The 21,811-nt window shown below is 45.5% G+C and overlaps 1 protein-coding gene across 4 annotated transcripts; it reads right to left on the minus strand.

Moving 5' to 3' along the window:
* Nucleotides 1–12,500: 12,500 nt before the first annotated feature.
* Nucleotides 12,501–21,007, minus strand: TAGAP (T cell activation RhoGTPase activating protein). Of its 4 annotated transcripts, none has more exons than XM_049800416.1 (10): nt 20,914–21,007; nt 20,398–20,482; nt 20,238–20,291; nt 19,579–19,645; nt 17,935–18,107; nt 17,010–17,171; nt 16,426–16,535; nt 15,538–15,733; nt 14,908–15,025; nt 12,501–14,702 (listed from the first exon to the last, which is right to left on the minus strand). In XM_049800416.1, the coding sequence occupies exons 2-10, from the start codon at nt 20,422–20,424 to the stop codon at nt 13,528–13,530; spliced, it is 2,082 nt and encodes a 693-aa protein (XP_049656373.1). In that variant the 5' UTR covers nt 20,425–20,482; nt 20,914–21,007; the 3' UTR covers nt 12,501–13,527. The 4 variants fall into 4 exon arrangements, with proteins under 4 accessions (XP_049656373.1, XP_049656371.1, XP_049656372.1 ...); XM_049800414.1 differs by having other exon boundaries at nt 17,935–18,104; nt 20,914–20,998; XM_049800415.1 differs by lacking the exons at nt 20,238–20,291; nt 20,398–20,482 and having other exon boundaries at nt 20,914–21,000.
* Nucleotides 21,008–21,811: the final 804 nt, after the last annotated feature.

Raw genomic sequence — 21,811 nt, forward strand, 5'->3', positions numbered from 1 at the left:
GGGCTGGGGGATGGCGAAAACCTGTCGGATGACGTGCTGGTGGCTTAAGGACCGGTGGCCTGAAAGGCAGCCCAAAAAGCGGCACTGCTAATTTGGGTTTTTTTCCACACAAGTAGCGGATTGGGATACTGTAAAGGCGTCGTATGATGGGAGATAGCCACCCCATCCGTACTGAGCTGCACTCCCTGTCATGACAAATCATGAGGATGTATTTTCAGATTCTGTGAACAGTTTCCATTAAGAGAAACATACAAGAAACTAAGGGTTATTGATACAGTGATAGCTCTTTTTTTAACCTATGTGGGTAGAATCATAGAATCATTTAGATTGGAAAAGACTTTTTAGATCACTGAGGCCAACCGTCAACCGTGCCCACTAAACCATGTCCTGAAGTGCCTTGTCTACACGTTTTTGGAACACCTCCAGGGACGGTGACACCACCACTTCCCTGGGCAGCCTGCTCCAATGCCTGGCAACCCTCTCAGTAAAGAATTTTTTCCTAATACCCAATCTAAACCTCCCGTGGCGCAACTTGAGGCCATTTCCTCTTGTCCTAATGATATGCCTTGATTACTTTGGCAAGACTGAATATATAAAATAATCCATGCCCTTTGTTTCTGAAATCTTTGGTTAAAATGTAATTCACAGGTGAAATGCTATTTATTTCAGCTCAGTTATGTTACTATGGCAGATGTCTGTGCTCCATGACAGCCCTGTGTAGACAAGTCACAGACAAGAGAATGGCGAGTAGCAGGGAGTGCTTCATAGGAGGCCTGCAAGGCATGGGAGAAACTGTATAGCAAGAGAAACTTTTAGAAAAAGAAGGGAAAAAACCCCACCCCAAACAAAAAAACCACCCCTACCAAAAAGCAAGGCCAAGTGTGGGAGGCAAGATAAAAGAGAAAGGAATGGTTTTGTAAGTAATGGGTAGCTTATAGGAATGGGAGTTGTGTTGACTACACAGTTGCCAGCTGGGTGATGGGACAAGAGGATATAGGACTGCAGGAGCACAGTGCAAGTGTCGTTGGGGTGAAAGGGGAGAGCAGTCCTTCAGAGAGCAGTCTGGGCAAGCAAAGTTAATGAATGAGCAGCTCAGTCCAGCCAAGCCAGGGCACTGTGGCCCTTAAATTTGACCAGAACCAATACAACCCTTTGATTTTGGGGACCTGACTTGTTTTTTCTGAAAATTTGAGTTTGGCTATACAGCTATTTCTGCTTTTGGACTGGGGACCTGAAATCTGGGTAGACATTTCCAGGCTGTTAGGAACATGGTGTTTTCTGTTCACGTGAAAAACAGCTGCAGCATAGCCTTCAAAAACATCAGTCTATACATGCCCAGTAAGGAATTGAGTATGCTTGCTGAACAACCCTAGAAATCTGGCTGGAGTGAACTGGGTAGGGAGATGATGAGAAGAGGGCCTGTAACCACCGGAGCAAGGATTCTTGAGGAGCTGCCTGTTACACAACCGTTGCCCACAAAGCTTGTGAAGATGAAGGTGTTGCATCACAGGTTAATTCTGTTAAGCTGGCCCCAACCTGGTGTCTCACCTGTTGGGTGAATTTCTCATTCACCTAATATACGCACTGACTGAATGGCAGTGACTCTCCTACTTGCCTCTGTGAAACACTCTAAGTTACCAGTTTAGTGCAAAAGCATTGCAAGTACTGTGTGGGAGAGGTGAAGGTCTCTGACTTTGCGGGTTAGCAGAGCTTTGTAAGTGACAATGCCATGCCCAGGAAAAAACTCAGCTCTTCTCCCTTGCCCCCTTTTAATGTTATTTTTGCTAAAAATACCCCTGAGTTCTGGAACAGTTCATGTCATCACGAGACCGACTGCAGCAGCAGCCAAAACCACATTGATTGTAATCAGATGGCTAGGCTGCCGTTAGTATCCATAGCTGCACTCCAGCTCTTACAGTCATAGTGGCTGTTTCACATATTCTTTGGAGGATTGTCTGGGACCTGCACAGATCTCAGCACAGGAGGTACTGCCTGGGAAGTGGGCCTGCCTAGCAAGGAATCAATCAGCCCATCTCCCATATGGCAGCTAAGAAATGTCTTTTGAAGCGCCTTCAGCTGACTTGAGAGCGGCAGAGCAAGGGCTTTGTCTCCTTCCAGGTTTGCTGTGGGTCTGTTAAAATGCCTTGGAGCCACAAACAGACTATTTTTTTGTTTGTTTTCATGAGAATTTCCTGGCATTGTACCATGCTTTATGGCATGCCCCTTGGCTTTCTAGGTGTGAAATGAGTTTATTCACAGCAAAGCAGGTGTGAAAGTGTCAGCATCTAGTAAGAAAAGATGTGCATCCACTTTTTCCCCCAGCACCTGGAATGCATTCTGTAACTACTGAATGACTTCTTGAAATACAATATAAGGGGTCTACAGTCCTGAGACTGGGTCTTCCTGGGGCCCTAGCTTGGATGTTGCTAGCTTGGGAGACCTTGTGCCACAGTGCATTGCATAATATGATGCTGAGCAGACTAGCTGTGTCCAGTTTCCACTATCTTAACTTTCTGCAGCATTGCATAATTAAGAAAGGAAGGAGGTTTACAGAGCCATTTTGGATATAGATAATGCTTAATTATCAAGGAAGGACATGGAGGGGCATATTGCCTTCCCTGAGCATTGCCTTCTGTCTGCTTTTAAAATTACAGGAACGCTTCCCTGATGTAATACTGTGTAATTACCTGAAATTGGGGTTAGATTTGGTTCTCCATGGTCCTGAGATAGAATTTTAAGCTGCAGTTCTTACCCCTCTGGGTCTGCAGATAAAGGGATGGAGCTCCCAGTCTTGGGAGTAACTACTTGAGGCCAAAATACCATTGCCTTCAAGCAGACATCATGGAATCACAGAGCAGTCTAGGTTGAAAGGGACTGTGGAGGTCTCTAGTGTAACCCCCTTGCCAACCAGGGACAAATTCAAAGATAGATCAGATTGGTCAGGGCCTTCTCCTTCTCCAGGGATGGAGATGCTTGGGGTAGCCTTGAAAATCCCAGAAAGCATCATGCTGCTGCTAATCAATGCCCTGAGATGTTTGACAGAAATACAAAAAATAGTACTAACATGGAGGGCCATCAGTGTGACTGCAAAGGTGAAAGAATCGCAGAGCCCAGATGAGGTGCATATGTACTATTTGCCCCAGTGCTTTTGGAGAACAATTAATAGAAGTGCACTGAAACCTGCTTTTAACTTACTGCAGTGATGTGATCAAAGAGAATCAGCAATACTGCACCAGTATTGTATCACTGAGGTCTGCCAGCCCACAGATGGTGTCTTTGCTGCTGTTCGTAGGCGCTAGGTTCAATGCATCTGTGATATAGACATTGCTTACATATAGGACTGGTCCTAATAGTGAGGTACTTAGTTTTAAAAAATATGTGCCAGCTTGAGAGTTTTGACAGATGAGACACAGGAAAAATAAATAAATACCCAAGTTAAACTTGAGTCCCTATAGTGACATCAATATTTTTTTAAGTAGGGTTATTAATCTTGATATGTAATTGTGAATAGAAAAAAATCCAGATCCTATCACTCATGTCTTCAAACCAAAATTATTAAACTTCCTTTTCTCTGTAGCAGCACAACTTCCTCTTGACCCCAGTCCTGAGCTCATGGGGTTGGGCAGGACTGGGAAATTCCAGTTCTGAAGGCCTTCATTTCTCCAGCACTAGTCAAAAAACCAGATTTTATTATTCATCATTTCCAGCCAAAATTAATAATCCTGCTTCCCCCTACCACTTCACCTCTGACTCTCAGCACCATTTTCCCTAGGTTCCCTTCCCTCCATGTCCCCCACAAGCTTTGGTTTTCAGTGTGACAAGTCTGCTCTCAGGGCTTGCATTCTTGCCCTACACCGCTGTGGGACTTCAGGGCCAGTGACTGGAAAGAATTATGGAGGGGTGAGAAAGCACCTTAGAGGGTGGAGCAGTGCACACTTAATTTTAAACTATCGTTCTCGTTCATTAAACTGCTAATTGGAAAATCAATTGTTGGTGACCTATTCAAGCTCAAATAGACTGTGTGGTGCTAATCCCTCTCCAGCCCCTTCTTACCTCTTCTTTCTTTGAAAAGGGTTCTCCCAGTGTCTTCCTTTTGCCCCAGGAAGCTCTTCCTTACTTTCCATCTCCCGGTATTGAGGGCAGTCGTTCAACTGCACTAAACTGGCAGAGTAAGAAACCAGACTGATCTGCTTCTATTGCCCCTTCACCATGGGCTGGGTGTTTGTCCATCTTGAAATAAATTGCCCTTTATCACATCTCCAGGAGGTAGGGCAGTGTCATCTGTACTTTACTGGAGTTAAACGTCACAGTCCAAGAACTGCACTGGGCAGGAGGCATGTGGAAAAAACAAACCCTGATGTTATATAACTTAACTAAAAGTCTCCAGTCTTTATCTCAAGGCCATCCCCCCTGATCACCTATGGAGAACTAGTGACTGCTCTGCTCTTTCACACGCTCAGAGACTTCTCAAATGCCATGTCTTCTGGTGTCTGTAGCACATAAGATGGGTGTACCTCTGTATATCATATCATGTAACGTTGTGTACTCCTTGGACTACAGCACTTTGCAAAATTCTTGAATGATACTGTGGTTACTTTCTTACCTTGTGACCAGTTGTGCTAAAGAAACCTGGTTGGTGAATCACAGGCAAAGCTGTGCAGCTGCACTTGCTGTGTGAAGTCACAGCTTTATGATGGGGAGACAGAATTCACACCTGGAGGAGTGGGGGGAAAGGTGAGTGCAAAAACCTTTTCTTCAGTGCTTGGAGGAAGCAGACAGGGCTATGCACTATATATGATGAGGTTGAATTGCATGGCCCAAGACTGCAGCAAGCATGTGGAAAAGGAGACAAATCGCTAATCTTTATCATAAGAGCATCTTCTCTGATCATCTGTCTTGGCATCCACTTGGGTTTGGCCTTAACTTTTATAAAAAATACAGTTTGATAATTTTCAGCTTGGCCTGTGTGATACTGAAGGTGCAGGGTTTGAATTTGGACTGTACATCTGTCAAGGAAGTTGGTGGGAGGTTTGTGGGTTGTAGGAAGGAAGAGTTTCAACCAGCCGTTGGATCAGTTCTGTAAATAGCTGGTTGGCTAAAGAGCATATTTTGTTTAGAAAGTGTGGAACCCTTCATAGAAACCTTTTCATATTATTACCCCAGCAGAGGAAGCAGAGCTCAACAGTCAACCCTCTTTGGGATTTGTGAACCATTTGTCAGACTTATGTGCTGGCACCTCAGGTTAGAAACAGAAAACAATCTGTGGTTTCCACTCCCCTTGTAGAAGAACATGAAGAATTTGGAATGGGCTTTGCTCAGAAGTGAGATTTAAATTAGTATATTTATCACAGCAAATTGAAAAGACTGATTTAAAACAATAAAAGTGATGCATTCTATAGAAAAAAAAAAGATTAGATAATTCACATTTCTGAGTAACAGAGAGGCAGAAAAAGCAGTTGTTCACCCAACATCCATGGAAACTTGCAGTTGGCTATGTATATGAGAGTCAGCTGTCCATATGAGGATTATATCACTTCTGCAACAGTAGCTGCCCTTTCCCCATGGATTTTTCTCTCTATTATTGTCAGACTTTTTATTTTAAAAGTTGCTTCCTCTTCTGAGTTTTTAGCCTTCAGAAGTTCCTCTGAAGTTTTCACTCTGTTCTGATCACACATGCGATAAGGACTGACTGCTAACAAAATTCAGAGAAAAATGTAACCAGAGCGCCTAACCAAGGTGGGTTTCCTTTTCCTGTAGTGAGAAATTGTCCTCCTGGAGACACACGGTAGCCACAGTAACTGCTGTCTGGCTAATGCTAGCAGAGTAGCAACATGTTTTAATCACCTGAATGTTGCAGCTAGACGTGATCAGTTATGGACATGAAATGCTTACTGGGTTGAACAGCCAGCCAAGCCAACTTGAAAGTGAAATGGGTTATCTTCATGGCTGAGTTTCCAAGTTAACTTGGTGAATGAGTTTCTATGCTGCTTTCCATCTGAGACAGGCATATTTGCCATGCAGAGGGAATGTGTACCAAGAAAACAGCATTTTTTGCCTGGTCCCCACAGCTGTCAGTGGCCCCTGAGTCTGCAGAGCAGTTGAGAAACAAGTCTGCCTTGAACATGTCTTAGTAGGCAGGTGAAATGGCTTGTGCACCTGTTATTGCAGGCATGATTTACATTGAACAGAAATGTAGGATTGCATGAATGACACTTGAAAGCATCCTCTTTTCCTGAGGAAGGGAATAAATTAATGGATTTAAGGCAAGAGGGATAATGCTATTGTCATGGAGTTTTTGCCAGTGAGCCACTGGGGGTTTTTCTTGAACTTTTTTATGAAGGGGTTCCCTTTGTAGGAATCCTGTGGGAAGAAGTGTCTCTGGACGCATTCAAGTGGCAGAAGGATAAAATTCCTGACAACCGTAATCCCATCTTCCTCTAGGGAACCCTTGAGCTTGGAGGTCCTGGAAAAGAGGCACTGGCAACCAGTGGCTCCTTAACTTGAGAACTCTTTTCTCTGCTGTAGCCTATCATTCAGGATCCTGGGCTGCCTACCTATATTTTTTCAGAGCTCATCCCTGTGATAGCCAAGTGCTGTAAACTCTTGGCCTCACTATGGCAAAAATTTTGTTCTCTGAGTCAAGAGACCTGCCTGGGTGTGATGGGAAGCTGAAATTGTCACTTACAGTGTATGGGTGAGGAATGAGTCAGCCCGGGAATAAGCAGTGCTGGTGTAGTGCTGCAGCAAACCACCTGGTCTCCTGTGATGGATCAGCACCAAAACTAGATCAGGCAGTAGAGAAATAAAAACTCCCATTCCCAGACTAAAAATAACACAGACGAGATTTTGTTTGCTGTGATACTTCTTCCTCTTGTAGTTGGAGACATTTCATAGCAGTATTACAAGAGGGAACACTGTGGCAAAAATGGTCTGTGTGGAATTCCCTACAGTATGTAACTGACGCTGTTATTTTATCATTAGCTTTTAAACATTAAAGTATACATAGTCCAAGCAGAATCCCAAAGCCATCTATTTTGGCTCTAGTGCTACAGGAAAATATAGAGATCTATTTCTAAGCAAAAGGCTGAAGAGATACAATACCATTACAAAAATTTTGCAAGTACTTGGCTTTATTTTAGGTGTCAGAATTGTGGAGCCCAGTCACAGCCTACAGAGTGGTTCAGTCCCAACAGAAACAGAGTTCTGGGTGACAAACAGGATGCCCTGCCTTCCCTAATACTATCTGTTGAACTCCAAGTGATGTTTGTCAATGCAGGGCATGCCATCTTGTCCTCCACTTACATAATGTCCAAAGAAGATTGCAAATGATGTTTCATCAAACTAGATACAGTGTAAGAAACTCTTGACGACCCAAGTGCACCTGAAAAAAGAAAGCCAAGTGTCTGTGTTGTAAAGTAAATGCCAAATACAAAGTGTGGGCAGTAACACTCCAAGCTACTAGTTAGTATAAATTTGGTGGAATTCCTTCCATTTTTGCCACGGATTTATACCACCAATCTCAGTGTTGCATTTTGTGCCTGGGGTATACAAGTAGCAATCATGGGGCGAAAGTACGGAAGAAAGATCTTACATAGAGAAGCGGTTCTGTTCTGTGACTGTGTCCAGTGAAGAGCTTTTTTGGGCTATGTTGCTGCAGACATTATGGAAATTGACCATGGTAGTAATAATTCTCTTGTGCATCATTGTTAAGTGGCCAGCAGTTGTTCTTCCTGAGGTGTGAAGGATTCATGATCTCTTTAGTTTTCACAGTTCCCAGAAAGAGATGCCCTTCAGATAACAGCTTTGAGAGGAGGTCAGACAGGTGAGGAAGCTTCTTCCCCAAGACCTTGCTTGTAGAGGCAGAAAAAAATCAATGTACTGACAATGCATTTCTTGAGAGAATGTGAGAAAATTACCAAAAATATCCCTAATGTCATAGCTTGTGAATTGCTTTGGTGAGGCATGGGGAAAAATGGCTTATTTTGACTTGTTATTTTACCTTAACCTAGCTCCAAATCTCCTTCCAAAGTAGATGACAGCCCATACTTCCCCACAAGAACAGATCTGCAGTCCCCTTGCTGAAATCCCATAAAGTCAAGGACTTCCATCCATGAAGTTTCATCCTAGAGACTTTCCATAGTTACAGCTCTGAATTGAGGTAATCACTGGACTTTATGAATTGTCTATTTTCTCTTGTATTTTGCAGAGATGTTTCCTTCTCTTATTCTGGTTCTCTGCATATGCAGAGACTAAAACAAGGGGCGGGGCAGGACTGAGACTAAATGAGTGTTGGTGGGACTTATTGCAATAACAACCAGTGCAGATATGAGGGAAAAATGTGGCAGAATTGGAAAAGGAAAACTGAAACCGGCTGACTGAGAGAAGTGGGTCTAGGAATGGAGAGAACAGAAATTAAATTGGGACTTTGACAGCAAGTCCACAGGGATAGATTGGGTTTTGTTCAATTAAAAGATAAATAACTGGCTGAGGTGAGGAATGCAGGCTGGGAATGGGGAGGCAATGAAAATGAGGCAGAGATGAGGAGTCAGGAGTGGAGAAGAGGAAGGTCTGAGTCAGAGTTGTCTGTGGTGGGATGCAGCAGAAGACCCCAAGCTCTGGAGGGAGGCAAGTGGGAGGGCCTATACCTGCTCAAGAATGCTTCCTTTCAAGGCTTAGATGGAGCCTAAAATCCCAAGTTTTACTGTTTCTCTGCTGTCAGTAAGTGTCAGCCCTAGATTATAGAGACCTACATTCCAGGTATCTAAATGTAGCATCTATGTGTGAGTCTAAGCTCCCATCATAGTCAGAGAAGATTTTAGGGAAGGATTCAGCTGCCTAAATATCTGGATCTGCATCTGCTTTTGATGCTGTTTTGGGTTTGTGTGGTGGGTTTTGGTAGCAGGGGAGGGTCTGCAGGGGTGACTCCTGTGAGAAACTGCTAGAAGCTTCCCTGCCTCCAAGTAGAACCTGCCTCTGGCCCAGGTTGATGGGCTTATCAGCGATGCTGGTAGCACCTCTGCGATAACATAGTTAAGAGGGGAAACCTGCAACAAAGAGGGGAGTGGGATGTGAGAGAAACCCCTATGCAGACACCAAGGTCAGTGAAGAAGGAGCGGAGGAGGTGCACCAGAGGAGGGGATGTCCCTGCAGCCCGTGGTGAGACGGCAGGCTGTCACCCCCCAGCCCACGGAGGGGAGCGGGGGAGCGGAGGCCCCTGAAGATGGCCATGACTCCACGAGAAAGCCCACGCTGGAGCAGTCTACTGAAGGACTGCAGCCCGCAGAATGGACCCATGCTGGAGCAGTTTGTGAAGAACTGCAGCCTATGGGAAGGACTCACATTGGAGAAGTTCATGGAGGACTGTCTCCCGCAGGAGGGACCCCATGGTGAATCAGGGGAAGAGTGAGGAGTCCTCCCCCTGAGGAGGAAGGAGCAGCAGAGACAACGTGTGATGAACTGACTGCAACCCCCGTTCCCTGTCCCCCTGTGCTGCTGGAGGGGGAGGAGGTAGAGAAAATCGGGAGTGGAGTTGAGCTGGGGAAGGAAGGAGGGGTGGGGGGAAGGTGTTTTAAGATGTGGTTCTACTTCTCATTATCCTTGTTTTGATTTAATTGGTAGTAAATTAAATTTTTTTTGTTTTTTTCCCTAAGTTGAGTCTGGTTTTTGCCTGTGACCATAACTGGTGAGTGATCCCTCATTCTCCTTGTCTTGATCCATGAGCTTTTCTTTGTATTTTCTCCTCCCCATCCCGCTGGGGGGAAAGTGTGAGCAAGCAGCCTCATGGTGCTTTGTTGGCTGGCTGGGCTTAAACCACGACAGATACCTTAAAAAATTCCTTGAGGTGCCCTAAGATACTCAAATGACTTTAGACACCTACTTTAAGGCAACTGTGTTCCACCTGTGCTCAACTCAGTCCCAGGAGTCCAGATTGATACTCAAATGCAGACTGTGCAGAAGATGAGACACAGGCTTACATAAATGTTTGCATACAGATAACTAAATGTGTCTATGTTTGCAGTCTGCACCTGAGTGCCAGTCTGAATGTTTGTGAAACCTGGAGAAACCATGGTGTTCTCTTAACCTTCACTAATGTTTGGCCATAGAGTTGATGACAATGTGCTTTTGCTGTAAGGTGCTGTCCTAATTCAAGTGGCAGAGAACAAGAGTTTGCAACTCCCCAGTGCACAACATGGGGAAGGAAGGAGAGGAGGATGTTGCTCCATGAGGAACTCAACTTTGTTCTTCTGTTGGCTCTTTCAAATCCTAGAAAATCAGACATAGACATAAGTTCAAAACCGGGGTGCCCTACTAGGCAAGCTGTGCTGGGGAATGACAGAATTAAGATTTTCTCCTCTGCTGCACAGCCTTGGTTCGTCCCCAGAGCATGTGCATCCTGTGGGGAAGAACAGAGTGCATCATGTGATTGAAAACAACAGCAGGATGCAAACACAAGGAACTGAATTCAGGCTGCACCAACAGCCTTAATTCCAGCATTGCCTTACAAGGTAATGGCTTGGATTTTCTGCTTTAATATTGCTTTTTCCCCTCTTCCAGTCCTATATCCCTTGTATGTTTAGAGTGTCTTCATGCAATTTAATTAGAAAATCGGATGTGTGAAGCAAGTGATGCAATACTGATGATGGAGTAACCTGTGGAGAATGGGAGATTTACTGTCATCATTCAACTCTTGTGCCAAAATCCATCTCCAGCTGATCCAGCTGTAAACAGGTATTTGATCTTTCTGGCTAAGGAGTCAAAGGCAGCTTTGGCAAAGGCACTCAGGTAATTCACTTGTCAGATATAACAGTTAAATGGCCCTTACTCTTGGAGGCCCGGATAGTTGGGCTGGATCCTTGAATGTGGTAGGGTGGGCTGGTAGCATGATAAAACTGTTCTCTGAGCTGAAGGCAGACAAGTAAGTGCTAAAGCAAAGCTCTCTGCTTTATGTGTCATTCTTGTCTTTTGAGGTCTCCTAAGTGCTTATATAGAAGAGAAATCACTTCTGTGGAGACACTTGACATGAAAATAATTCTGACTAAACAGGCAAGTCTTAAGAGATGGAGGAAGACAAAAGTTATCTATCAATGAGGGAGTAAATTTCTTTTGGGGTCCATTTACATTCAGATTTTGTTTAACCAGTGTTTTCTGGACTTGAAGAAATGCAAGAGCAAGGTGGGGGGGAATGGGCCACACTTATACAACTCCTTCACCTTGCCCATTGTTTGCTAACAATGTGTAGAGCTCCTCTCCCTTTTTCTCTGTCTATTGAAATGTCTTACAAGAAGTTCCAAATAAGCTTTCTTATCCAGAAGCTGGAAGATTTAGGCTCATCTGTATTGAATATCTAGAGCCCAGTTAAGTTTTCTGAGTGTGATTGTCATGTCTCCATTAGGACACCTTGGACTTAAAGAGAGACTCTCCTCATCTCTGGTGAAGTGACCGTGCTTATTCTCCCTGGGATTCTGGTGTGGTTACAGGACAGGAGACAAGCAGTTCCTCTTCTTGGGATCCTTAGTCTTGTCACAGTCAAAAAGAATGAGTCACTTACCAAAGAAGTAGCCATGTTGTTTTGAGTACACTTTCAAGTTCATGTTTTCTGTTCTGTGGCTTCTGAGCCTTTCCACTGCATGTTGATTCTCTCTTCACACTCCTTCTTCCATGAGGGCAAGACGCTTGTGTTTTTTACAAAGAAAGCTGTCATCCCCACTCGAGATGGGACAAGAGGCAATGGGCACAAATTAAAACACATGGAATTCCATCTGAATGCAAGGAGACACTTTTTCACTGTGAGGGTGGTCAAACATGGGAACAGGCTGCCCAGAGATGTTGCAGAGTCTCCATCTGTGGAAATACTCAAAAGCCATCTGGACATGCTCTTGGGCAACCTGCTCTACCTGATCCTGCTTGAGCAGGGGGGTTGGACAGGAGAATCTCAAGCCTCACCTATTCTGTGATTCTGTGACTCGGGGCTTGCAGATTCCAGAAAATGGCAAATGCCTTTTGCAGCTTGCTTGGAAGAAGAGTGCCACTGCTTAGGAGGCTGAGCGAGGTGGCATTTTTTCTAGTTGCAGCCTACCAGTTTGGTCCTTCTCACATAAATTCTCCTGTCAGGCCAGGTACTCTCCTTCCCCTTTCTCTGTGTCCTGTGAACACCTACACCTGGAAAACATCATACCTGAGATGCTGGTATGCTGTTTTCTAGTCTGCTCCACTTTTGGAGCAGCATCACCTCTTCGCAGCTTCCTTTCTACCTCACTGATAACTGCTGTTACATGGCAGTGTAACTCATTTTCCTGACAGAGAGGGATTTGCTCCCAAAATCTAGTCTGCAGCCTTTTACAACAATAGTAGTGATACTGCTGGTCAGTTACTTTCCTTCCCACTACTTAGATATGCCATGTCATTCAAGCAGATCTGCAGTACCTGTAGAATAGTATAAAAGTAGGTACAGTACATGTAGGGCCTGAATGTTTTAAAGACAGACAGTGGACAATTTAGCATTCATGCAGAAAAATGTTTTATTGTAGTGCAGTTACACAGGAGAAAAACAAAAGTCTCCCTGCTTCTGGTTTAAGGCTATGCTGGGCCATAAAAGGGGAGGTGAAGGGAAGTTCCTACATGTAAAAACACATTGCACTTCCAGTCGTTTTTACAAGGTTATAAGGATACTACCTGGTATTTTCTTTTTTTTTGGGGGGGTGGGGTGTTTTTAATGAGCTGCAGCTTTAACTATTCAAAGCTGGAATCCAGAATGTTTCCTTACAGGAGTTTTTGTTGTTTGGGTTTTGTCCACCTCATAAAAGTAAATCTGAAGATACTCTTTCTTTCTGTTTAGCCTGTTCAGTTTATTTACACTAAAAGCACCTCAGGCCACATGAGGTTTACTTGATACATTCCCATAACGACCTTGCAGGGCTTTGGTGGCTCTGAACCCAGGCTAGGTATACAACAGTAATGCTGGTTCGTGGTCAGATCATTCTCATCACCAGCAAGCAGGAAGAGGTAATGGCAGCAGGTACAGGGGGTTTATGGAAGAGTGCTGAAATGGCCTTGATGACAGAACAGCTCTTCCCCAGTTAGGGTAACTGCCAGCCCACTTCTTAATGCAGAAAATCAGCAAAGCATTGCATCAGCCTGGTACACACATGTGACAAATGGCATGGAATGTGACCATACAGAAAAGAAAAGGAATGTGGGACAGGTTTTGGACCTGCCAACCTTTTAATTGTCCTTTTGGGGATACAAATGCAACACTGTTTATCAACTACTAACTAGTTTTCCCAAACAGGTTATGTACACTTACATTTTTACATAATAATACAAAAGTCTTTGCTGCCACCACCTCTTGTGGTGAAAGAATGTGACATGTCAAGCTGACAGACACTTCAGGAGAGGCTCAAGGAAAAAAAGTTCATGCAGAGATAGCTTATTCTTGGTCTCCTGAAAGTAAAATCTTACAAAGGATGAGGAAGATGTCTGTGTTAACAATCTTTACTTTGTACAGCGCAAAGAGGAGAGATAGGCTTTTTAAACATAGGATTCCTTAGCAAACTGGATCTGGTCTACCTCAAAAACTGGCTGGCTGCACCTCCGAGCCACATACTCAAGTTTGTTCTTTTGACAGGATTCAGACATGGCTCTTAATCTGTAGACTCCTGGGGTCACAGGTAAACTCACACGGGAGTTTATTCCCACAGTGATGCTGAGGGTTTCAGTTTCCACGTCAGAATCCTTCGCTGCAGAAACTCTGCCACTGGGTAGATCCCTTCCAGTATATGCTGTGTCCTGTGCACAGCTGCTGCATGGATGAGGCAGCAAAGCATCCTGGGTTGACACCTTTAATCTCATAGTCTGAACGGTGAGATTGTGGGAGGGACCTTTAGTGGCCAGGCAGTTTTTAGTAGCCTCTTCATAAGAGGGTGGTCTTCCAGGATTCCTCTGGTCTACCTCTCTGAACACTTCATCTGCTGACCTGAAACGGGGCCTTTGCTCATATGCCACAGGCAATGGTTTGTCATCATCAGGGCTGTTCTGACTGACAACTCTGCAGGAGAGCTGATCTTCTTTATTTGTGAAACTGTCTCTCTGAAAACCCATGTTTTTTCCAGGCCCCCAACTCTGGGTTTTTATTAGTGTTTTCCTGCGGTTTGCAAAAGAGAACGACATGGAATGCTTTTTGATCTCTCTGCTAGGCGTACTGCAGTCTTCAGTGGCCTTGGTGGAAAAGGACTGGGGCCTATTCAAAAAGGTTTTTTTGGGACTAGATGGCGAAACTACTGGGGAGCTGGTGAAGACTGAGCCATCAGAGCTCTCCAGGGAGCAACTGGAAGATGTTTTGGGTAGAGAGTCTGTTGATAATTGTGAAGGTAAGATTGCAAGCCGTTTCTCCAGTGCCTCCAACCCTAGCTGTTTCTGCTGAACTGGAAAATCGTCCTCACTTTTGTTTAGCTTCTGTTTCCTTATCCTGCCTTCAAGGCGGTTCTGGAAGGACAGGTCTGGCTCTGAGTACCTCCTGTCCATTGTGCTGATGTCATTTCTGAAATTAGTCAGTGAAGGGGCAGAGATGCATGTTGGGTATCTTCTGCTCACACTAGTACTCCTCCCTTTGGGCTGCTCCATCTGAGAGGTACAGGGGCTGCCTTCAGCTTCAGCATCTGGGCTGTCATAGGCAGAGTCATTCTGATGAGCAGCACATAGGTGTTCTGTGGGGAGAAAGCACTTGTTAGTTTTCATTGACCATCTGAGGATGAAAGGAAACTCTATGGAAAGAGTTCCTGTAGAAGAGCACTGCAAAAGTGTCTTGAGCCCTCTACAAGTCTCTGTGTTTCCACAGATGTATTCTCATACCAAATTAAAGAACTTAGCCCAGCAGCCCCAGACTGTGACATCCCCAGTCCATCCTCATACCTGTGGAGCTGTCTGTGTGCTCTGGTGACTCCTCAGCCGAGGCACAGACAGGGAAGGCAGCATCCTCTCCAAATATTTCTGAGCAGTTGTTTATGAGGAACTCCACCAACACTGTCACCTGCACAAAGAAAACAGTTTATTTCAATCAAAAGGGCTGAAAACATATTGAACAGTCTTTCCTGCCCCTGCCTGCTCTCTTTGTATGGAGGGCAGCACAGAGCAAAGAGGCTTCTGCCAAAATCCTAGCTTAAAGTCAGAGTCCACTCTGGAGGATGTGGCCTGATGCTGCAGATGAATTGATCTGTCCCAATACAAACAAAACACCATCAGCCTCGCTGTCCAGAGGGCCCGCGGGTGGCAATGCCCACTGGGTGCCTTCCCTTGCCCTCTGTGTGCAAAGTGTTCAGGAGCTGTGCTACAATGTAGGGGACTGCAGGGCAACTGCTACTTTTGCTCAGAGGAGGCGAGATGAGGGGCAGCCTTGCCCATCACGTTGCAGGCACCCGAGATGACGGCCACCCTCGACGTCCAGGGCTGCTGTTCTGTTCGGCTTTTGCAATGGCAGTGGCATCCCTATGGATGGCTCTGAGCTGCCCTGACGGGGGTGGCTGCTTGGTGAGTTCAACACACCTTGTCATTCATCTCCTTCTGCACTTCCAGCGGGAGCATGTTGTCTGTCTCTGGGCTCAGCATATTTGGGCCAACGCAGATGGCCAGATTGCTGGAGTCCATCCTGTTGGTCTCGGCATTTTGGCTGATGTGGTGGAGCAGAGAGAGCAAGTGCTTGAGCAAGACAAGGTTTGGTCTAGGCAGTTTGTCAGCCACCCTGCAAGAACACAGACAAAATGTGATGTTAATTCATGGTGCAGCAGCCACTACTTCTTTATTTGAGCAAGTCTCAATTAAAGTCAGACAGATGACACTTCCTCCAGAAAGAGGCATGTGTGTACTGTTTTCACTGCTTAGCGGAAGTATCATTCAGAAATCCCCAATGGCAGCTGAGCATGTGGTTAATTAGAAGATCTTGAATTACAAGGTCTTGACTGAAAGGCAAGCATTACAGCCATCCATGTCCTTGAGTAGATGGGATGACATCGGGAGATGTCACCGGAGGCTTCCCAAAGGCACGTGAAAGCCTGTGGTTGTGCTGTGCAGCTTTCAAAGCACTCCCAGTCAGCCTCCGCATCTGCTCTTTCTAAAGAGCAAAACGCGGTGGTGGTCTCCACGTGCCTGGCTTCACCACCAGCAGATGTGGAGGCTCCCTGTCAGTGCCTGTGCCGCAGCACTGCAGCCTCTCTGCTCTTCCTACGCTAGTAATTTCATAGAACAATTTCAAATAACTTTAGAAAGTGCTGCTGCTAGAGCCCTCTAAACCAAACCCACAGAGCAATAGCAAGCTGATATAAATGACAGGCTTTTAAATGAGACTCAATTTTGAGAGACATCATTGGCCTCTACCAGCCACTCCATCACATTGGGGTGAGCTTGTTTGCAAAACTTTCTGGTTGCAAAACTTACTCTTTCAATTCTTCAATTTTTTCCTGCTTGCTTGGCTTCTCCAGAGCTTGCATCCACTTCTCGTAGAGGTCAGATGACAGGAGTTTGGAGGGAATATTTCGGAGGAAGTCCTGCAAGGCCAAGAGATTTAGATTAGGGTTTGGACACTACTCCTGAGCACAGAAGGGGCATCACTGTGACATGGACTCACTAGGAGGCAGGTTGGCTTGAGCTACCTGACCATCAGCACTGGCAGAGCAGTGCAATGCACAAGTACGCACCAAGTACACTTGCATTGGTGTAGTAATGAGGCCCAGCTCTTAGCTGCTTTTCATTCACCCATAAATCTCAGTATTCCTCCCTGGGGAGGATGCTGAGGAGGAAGACAAAGTGAGTTTCTTGTGGGCATGCAGGAAATCAGCAGCACAAGTGGGACTGCAAATCAGGTGGAAAAGGAAAATGCCAAACTTCCCTAAGCTTGAAACATTTAGTCTGGCTTTGCTCTGGCTTTAGGTTGGAGTCCCACCTAGGTCAGCTCTGGGCACCAAAGTGGGCCTGTGCAGACCAGCAATGTCCTTCCACCACTGCAGGTCAGAGGAGCTCACCTTCAAGACCACTGCCAGCAGGTGCACAGATTTGCTTTTCAAATCAACATTCCCGCCTTTGTTTAGGTCCTCCTTCAATTCCTTTCGTGCTTTTTCATTGGCAGCTTTTCTGAATATCCCTTCAGTGGCAGGTCCTTTCATATGCAATATAGCTAGGAGATTCTGCAGGGGGGAAAAATGGAGAGGAATGGGAGAACAGTTACTTGGATGAAGGAAGATCCTTTAGCAGGTGAACATTTCTTTAGAAACAGAAGAAAAATTGTCTGGAGGTACACTGTGCTCTAATTAGGTGAGTATCTAGTTCTTGCTCCAAGTAAATTACATGGGCAATAAACTGATTTTCCTGCAACCCACCCTCCTTTTGGACTGGTGAACTCCACTAACTTCAGTGGAGTCATCCCTGCTTCCTTCCAGAAGGAAACAAGGGATGGCTTAAGTTTTAGTTCAAACCCCTTCCTTCCCAAGCCAGGCAAATACTGCTTAGAAGAGACAAAAGCCTGTCTACTGGAAAAGCCAACTCAGTGGGAGAACTGTCACAAGACCATTTTTATCCAGAATATAGTGTTTAGGTATTTGTTGGTGGTAGTCCATAGCTGAACACTGTTTTCAGGGAAACACAGAAATCCTTGGAAGTTTATGTTGCTGAAAGATTCATTTAAATGACTTTTGTAGAATCACAGATTCCTATTCCTGGTCCTGGGTTGTCTCCACTCAAAGTTACTTCCAGTGAAAGTTGGGTGGGCTGGACAAAACCCACACACGTGATCCTTTCTAGATCTGGGATGGGCCCTGAGCTTATCAGAAGTGTGTGTGGAGGGGAAACACCAAAATCACTCATCTCCTGGGTTCTGCAGAACAAGTACTGGGGATCCTGCCTCACACTGGAAGCCAGAAGTATGATAACTGTATTGCCAGGCTTGCTTACCTGGACCGGTTGCGGCAGTGTGTCATCTTCCCCACAGATAATTGCCAGAGGCTGGCCAAACAGAGCAATTTTGGCACCTGAGTCAAGCTGCCCTGGGGAATTCCCATTGGTAGAGCTTCGTCTCAGAGTAAATGACTGCAATATCACCTTCTTTCTTTTCATTGTTCCATCTGCTGCAAGCAAAAGAAAAGCAAAATATCAAATTTTTTAAAAAACTGAGCATGCTATGTGGCCTTTCATCTGTGTGCAGTGCAGAGATGTATGTTGAAACAACTCAAACTCAACAGGGAGAAATTGAAAGACAACTAAGTAGTTACTAAGGAAACAACCGCCTAAACTGTAAAACTGTGACCATCCCTCTAAGGACACCACCTTTCCTGTTTTGGTGTTGGTTTTTTTTACATTCTAGTCACCGTTTCTTCTTAGAGAGTGGGAACATGCAAGGCACAGAAATAACAGCATTTATAGAGATTTTTGATATCACAGCGGTTTCTCTGATAACTATCTAAGGCAGATATGTCACCCGGGCAGCTAGCAATGACAACAATTTTCACTATGTGGTCTGACTGTGCCCCAACCTTAGGGCAGGAGTGGAACTAGGGGCTCCTGCTTTTCAGCCTCTTTCACAGAGGCTAAAAACACACAGCTCCAGCTCTGCCAGCTTCAGAGCCAGCTCTAATGATAGTTATCCATGCTAGAGCTAGTGCTTGTCCCCTGCCAGCCAGCCAGTGGAAGGTGATACTTGCTCCAGAGGATGGGAGCATCACAGTAGGGCCTCATTGGCTTTGGGGTCAGGAATCTCTTAGCATGGCTTTTGCATTCTGCAACTTAAAGAGGAGGGCATGCTAGGAATTTGGAGATGATGGTTGTATTGGGATGTGTGGCTTTTTTTCCCTTTCAGAAACAGTGAGAGAAGGATCCTTTTGCTAGGAAGCTTGCTAAAGGAGTTGCCTTTTGCAAATTTCCTAAAAAGGACTTGCCTTCTACTCCAAAATGAAGTTGTCTTATGCAGATGAGAAGTTCTCAGGACCTGTATTTGTGGCTTAGCACAAGTCCTTGGTAGGGAGGGGTTAAAAGCTATGAGAAAGTGATCTAACATTATAGTATCCTGTAAAATGTTTCCTTCTTATACTCCTGAAAAATGGTCTGATATGATGGTCTGCTCCAAATCTGACCCTGCCCTGCTAATGGGCTCCTCCTGGTTGTTTACAGGTGCTGAGGTTTTGCATGGTGAGAGAAAACAAGTGCTGTTGCTGCTGCCAAGAGGGTTTATTTGCTCTGGCATGCAGCCACTGGTAGCGGTACTCGGTACTTGCTTGCAGTGCCACACCTCAGTGGTGATGCTCTAGTGAGAAAGGAGCACTTTTACTTCCCATCGCTACCAGGGAACACAATGAAACATGGCTCTGAGGACTAGGGACATGGATACAAGACCTCTGGCACTCAGTACTGTCACCTCTGCCACTGAGCATAAGGGAAAGCAGTCATTTGCAAGTGAGTGGCACTCCAGGGCTTAAGCCGTCTCCTGGGTGGGGCTGAGAGCTGTGGATTGCTCTCTGGGAGGTGAAAACCAGGCGGTTTTGCAGAAGCGCCAGCTTGCAATCATTGTAAGAAAGCAGTTCCTCAGTTTGTTTTAAAACTCACCAGCTGAACGGCAAAGTCCATCTTCAGTATCTGCTGGCACCAGCGCGGGGCATTTCTTGTCATCAGCCTGCAAGAAGCATGTTAGGGTTACAGAGCTGCCACCAGCAGCGAGGGCCACCAGTGTGTCGCTGCAGCTCCTCAGAATTCTGTGGGACGCTCCAGGGAATAACCAGAGCAAGCTCAGCATCTGCTGAAGAGGGGCCTCGGTCCAGGAGTGACACTGCCTCGCTGCCCAATAGAGGGGTTTGTGGTAAACCCTGCAAGCCAGCCACCCCAGACCTGCCTGGCAGGTTACAGCCCCGTGCTCTTTCAGACTGGGCTTCTGATCCAGAGAAGCCACAGCCGGACACAGCCTGCTCTTCTGTGTCCTCCCCTGGCACTGTAGATTTCCTCCCACACTCCTCTGGGGAACCCTGATGGCTTCGGAGCCTGCCAGATTCCTGAGCAAAGCTCCCTGGGAGCCCGGGGAACATGCCGACTGCTCACAGCGATGTCCAGCTCCTTCTGCATAGTGCTGCACGGAGTTGCCTTTGAAGGGCTCTGCCCGCTCCTGGGTAATGGTAGGCAGCTGGCAGCTCCTACAGGGGCCACCCCCACTTTGCTATGATATCTCACCTCAGTACCCAAGAAGGATCAGGGGAAATGGAGCGGCTGCTTACCTCCAACTGGCATTCAATCAGACTCTCCATGTTCCCAGCATTTAGTGTCTTTGACTAGACAAGAAAACAAAGACACAATGTGAGTAATTGAATGCTATGTTTAGAAATCAGAGTTTTTCAAAATCACTCTGTTGACAGAGCTGAAACAATAGTCACTCACAGTATTACAGCTGCTTAACACTTTCATTAGGAGTTTGATCGGGGGAGCTCTGGACACTCTGGTTTCCTTCGGTCCTTTCGTTTGCCTGTTTATTGAACAAGGAACGGACAAAGAAAGAGCTTTGTAAAACTGCACCCTTCTTGTCTTTCCACCTGCAAGCCAGTCTAGCATTTAAGTATGATCCTGAACCAGCAAGATATCCCACACATGTCAATCATAAAGCCCTTCTCTGGAAGGCACTCAGCCCTGCTGCCCTATCTGCTTGTTGGTGAAAACAGAAAAAAAGCAGCTTTCCATTTTTAATCCATGCAAAAAAGGAGTAAGTGGTGACAGCTACATATGGTTGTTAATCTGCAAACACAAGGCTAAGTCAGCCAGCTCTGCCCATGAGATACACTTAGCAGTGGGCACACCTCTCCCCCTTCTATATTTTTGTACATCTCTGCACAGCTGCATCTGGGGCACTCCACCGACTTCAACTGCGACACCACAGATTTTATCCCAGGCAGTACTTACCCAAGGAGTGAGTCCAGCCAGAGCTCCTTCACCTCCCGTGAACTGCAGAGGAAAGGAGAAACAGCATCACTCCCCACTGCTACTAATCCTTTGGATGGAGACAGGCAACTAAACAGTTCTACCCCACGTGTGCTGCCTTATATACGCAGAAGGGGCAGGTGGAAATTCACAGACAGGAAGAAGCATCATGGGGCAGGACAGAAACACTATGAAATTTCTGGCTTCCTCTTTCCTTTTAAAGGAGGTACTTTTTTTTTTTTCCTTAAAGAAAAAAAAAAAAAAGCCCTTGTAGCTGTTATGGATGGAAAAGATGAGACACTTGCCAGGTAAAGGTTCCATCTAGCATCACCAGTGTGAGGTGGGATGTGCAAAGGGGGCTGCAGTGTGGGCAGCTTCTCCTTACCATTAAAGGGCAGTGAGTACAGTCTGACTGCTCAGAGACCTTAGATTTTGCAGTTTAAAGACACACCACCAGATCAAGTTACACTAAGAATAGTTAAAAAGATGGGGGAGTGGAATAGCCAAGATTCAGGGAAATGTTTTTGTATATTTTTTGAAAAACTAATGGCAACAGTTTACTGTCTGCAAGCAGATGTAGACACACACTTTGCCAGTGCCAACTAGTTCTTGAGAATCTAAGCATTGGACTCCTACAGAGGAAGTGCTATCATGTAATAATTTAGTAAAGCATGACAATATGTAATAAAAAGTCTTGCTTAAAACATGTCCTAGTAAGAATTATGTGTCTAAGTAATGAAGTTTAATTCAACTGAAAAGATAAAAAAATCCAGGAAAAACCTACCTCTGCTCTCCCTATACCTCTTCAGGGTCTGTTGCTGACTCCCCCCCAACCTGAGCACAACAGGAACGTAAGGACAACAGTACTCACTCTACCAGG

This window comes from Accipiter gentilis, chromosome 5 (assembly GCF_929443795.1).
Source record: "Accipiter gentilis chromosome 5, bAccGen1.1, whole genome shotgun sequence".
In the NCBI taxonomy this organism is placed as follows: Eukaryota; Metazoa; Chordata; class Aves; order Accipitriformes; family Accipitridae; genus Astur; species Astur gentilis.

Coding starts and splice junctions, on each gene's coding strand:
- TAGAP (XM_049800416.1), bottom strand. CDS start 20,424: ATGAAAGTGTTAAGCAGCTGTAATACT. Junction 18,108..19,578: donor TGGACTTTGCCGTTCAGCTG/GTGAGTTTTAAA, acceptor TTTTGCTTGCAG/CAGATGGAACAATGAAAAGA. Junction 14,703..14,907: donor GCACACAGACAGCTCCACAG/GTATGAGGATGG, acceptor TTCTCCCCACAG/AACACCTATGTGCTGCTCAT.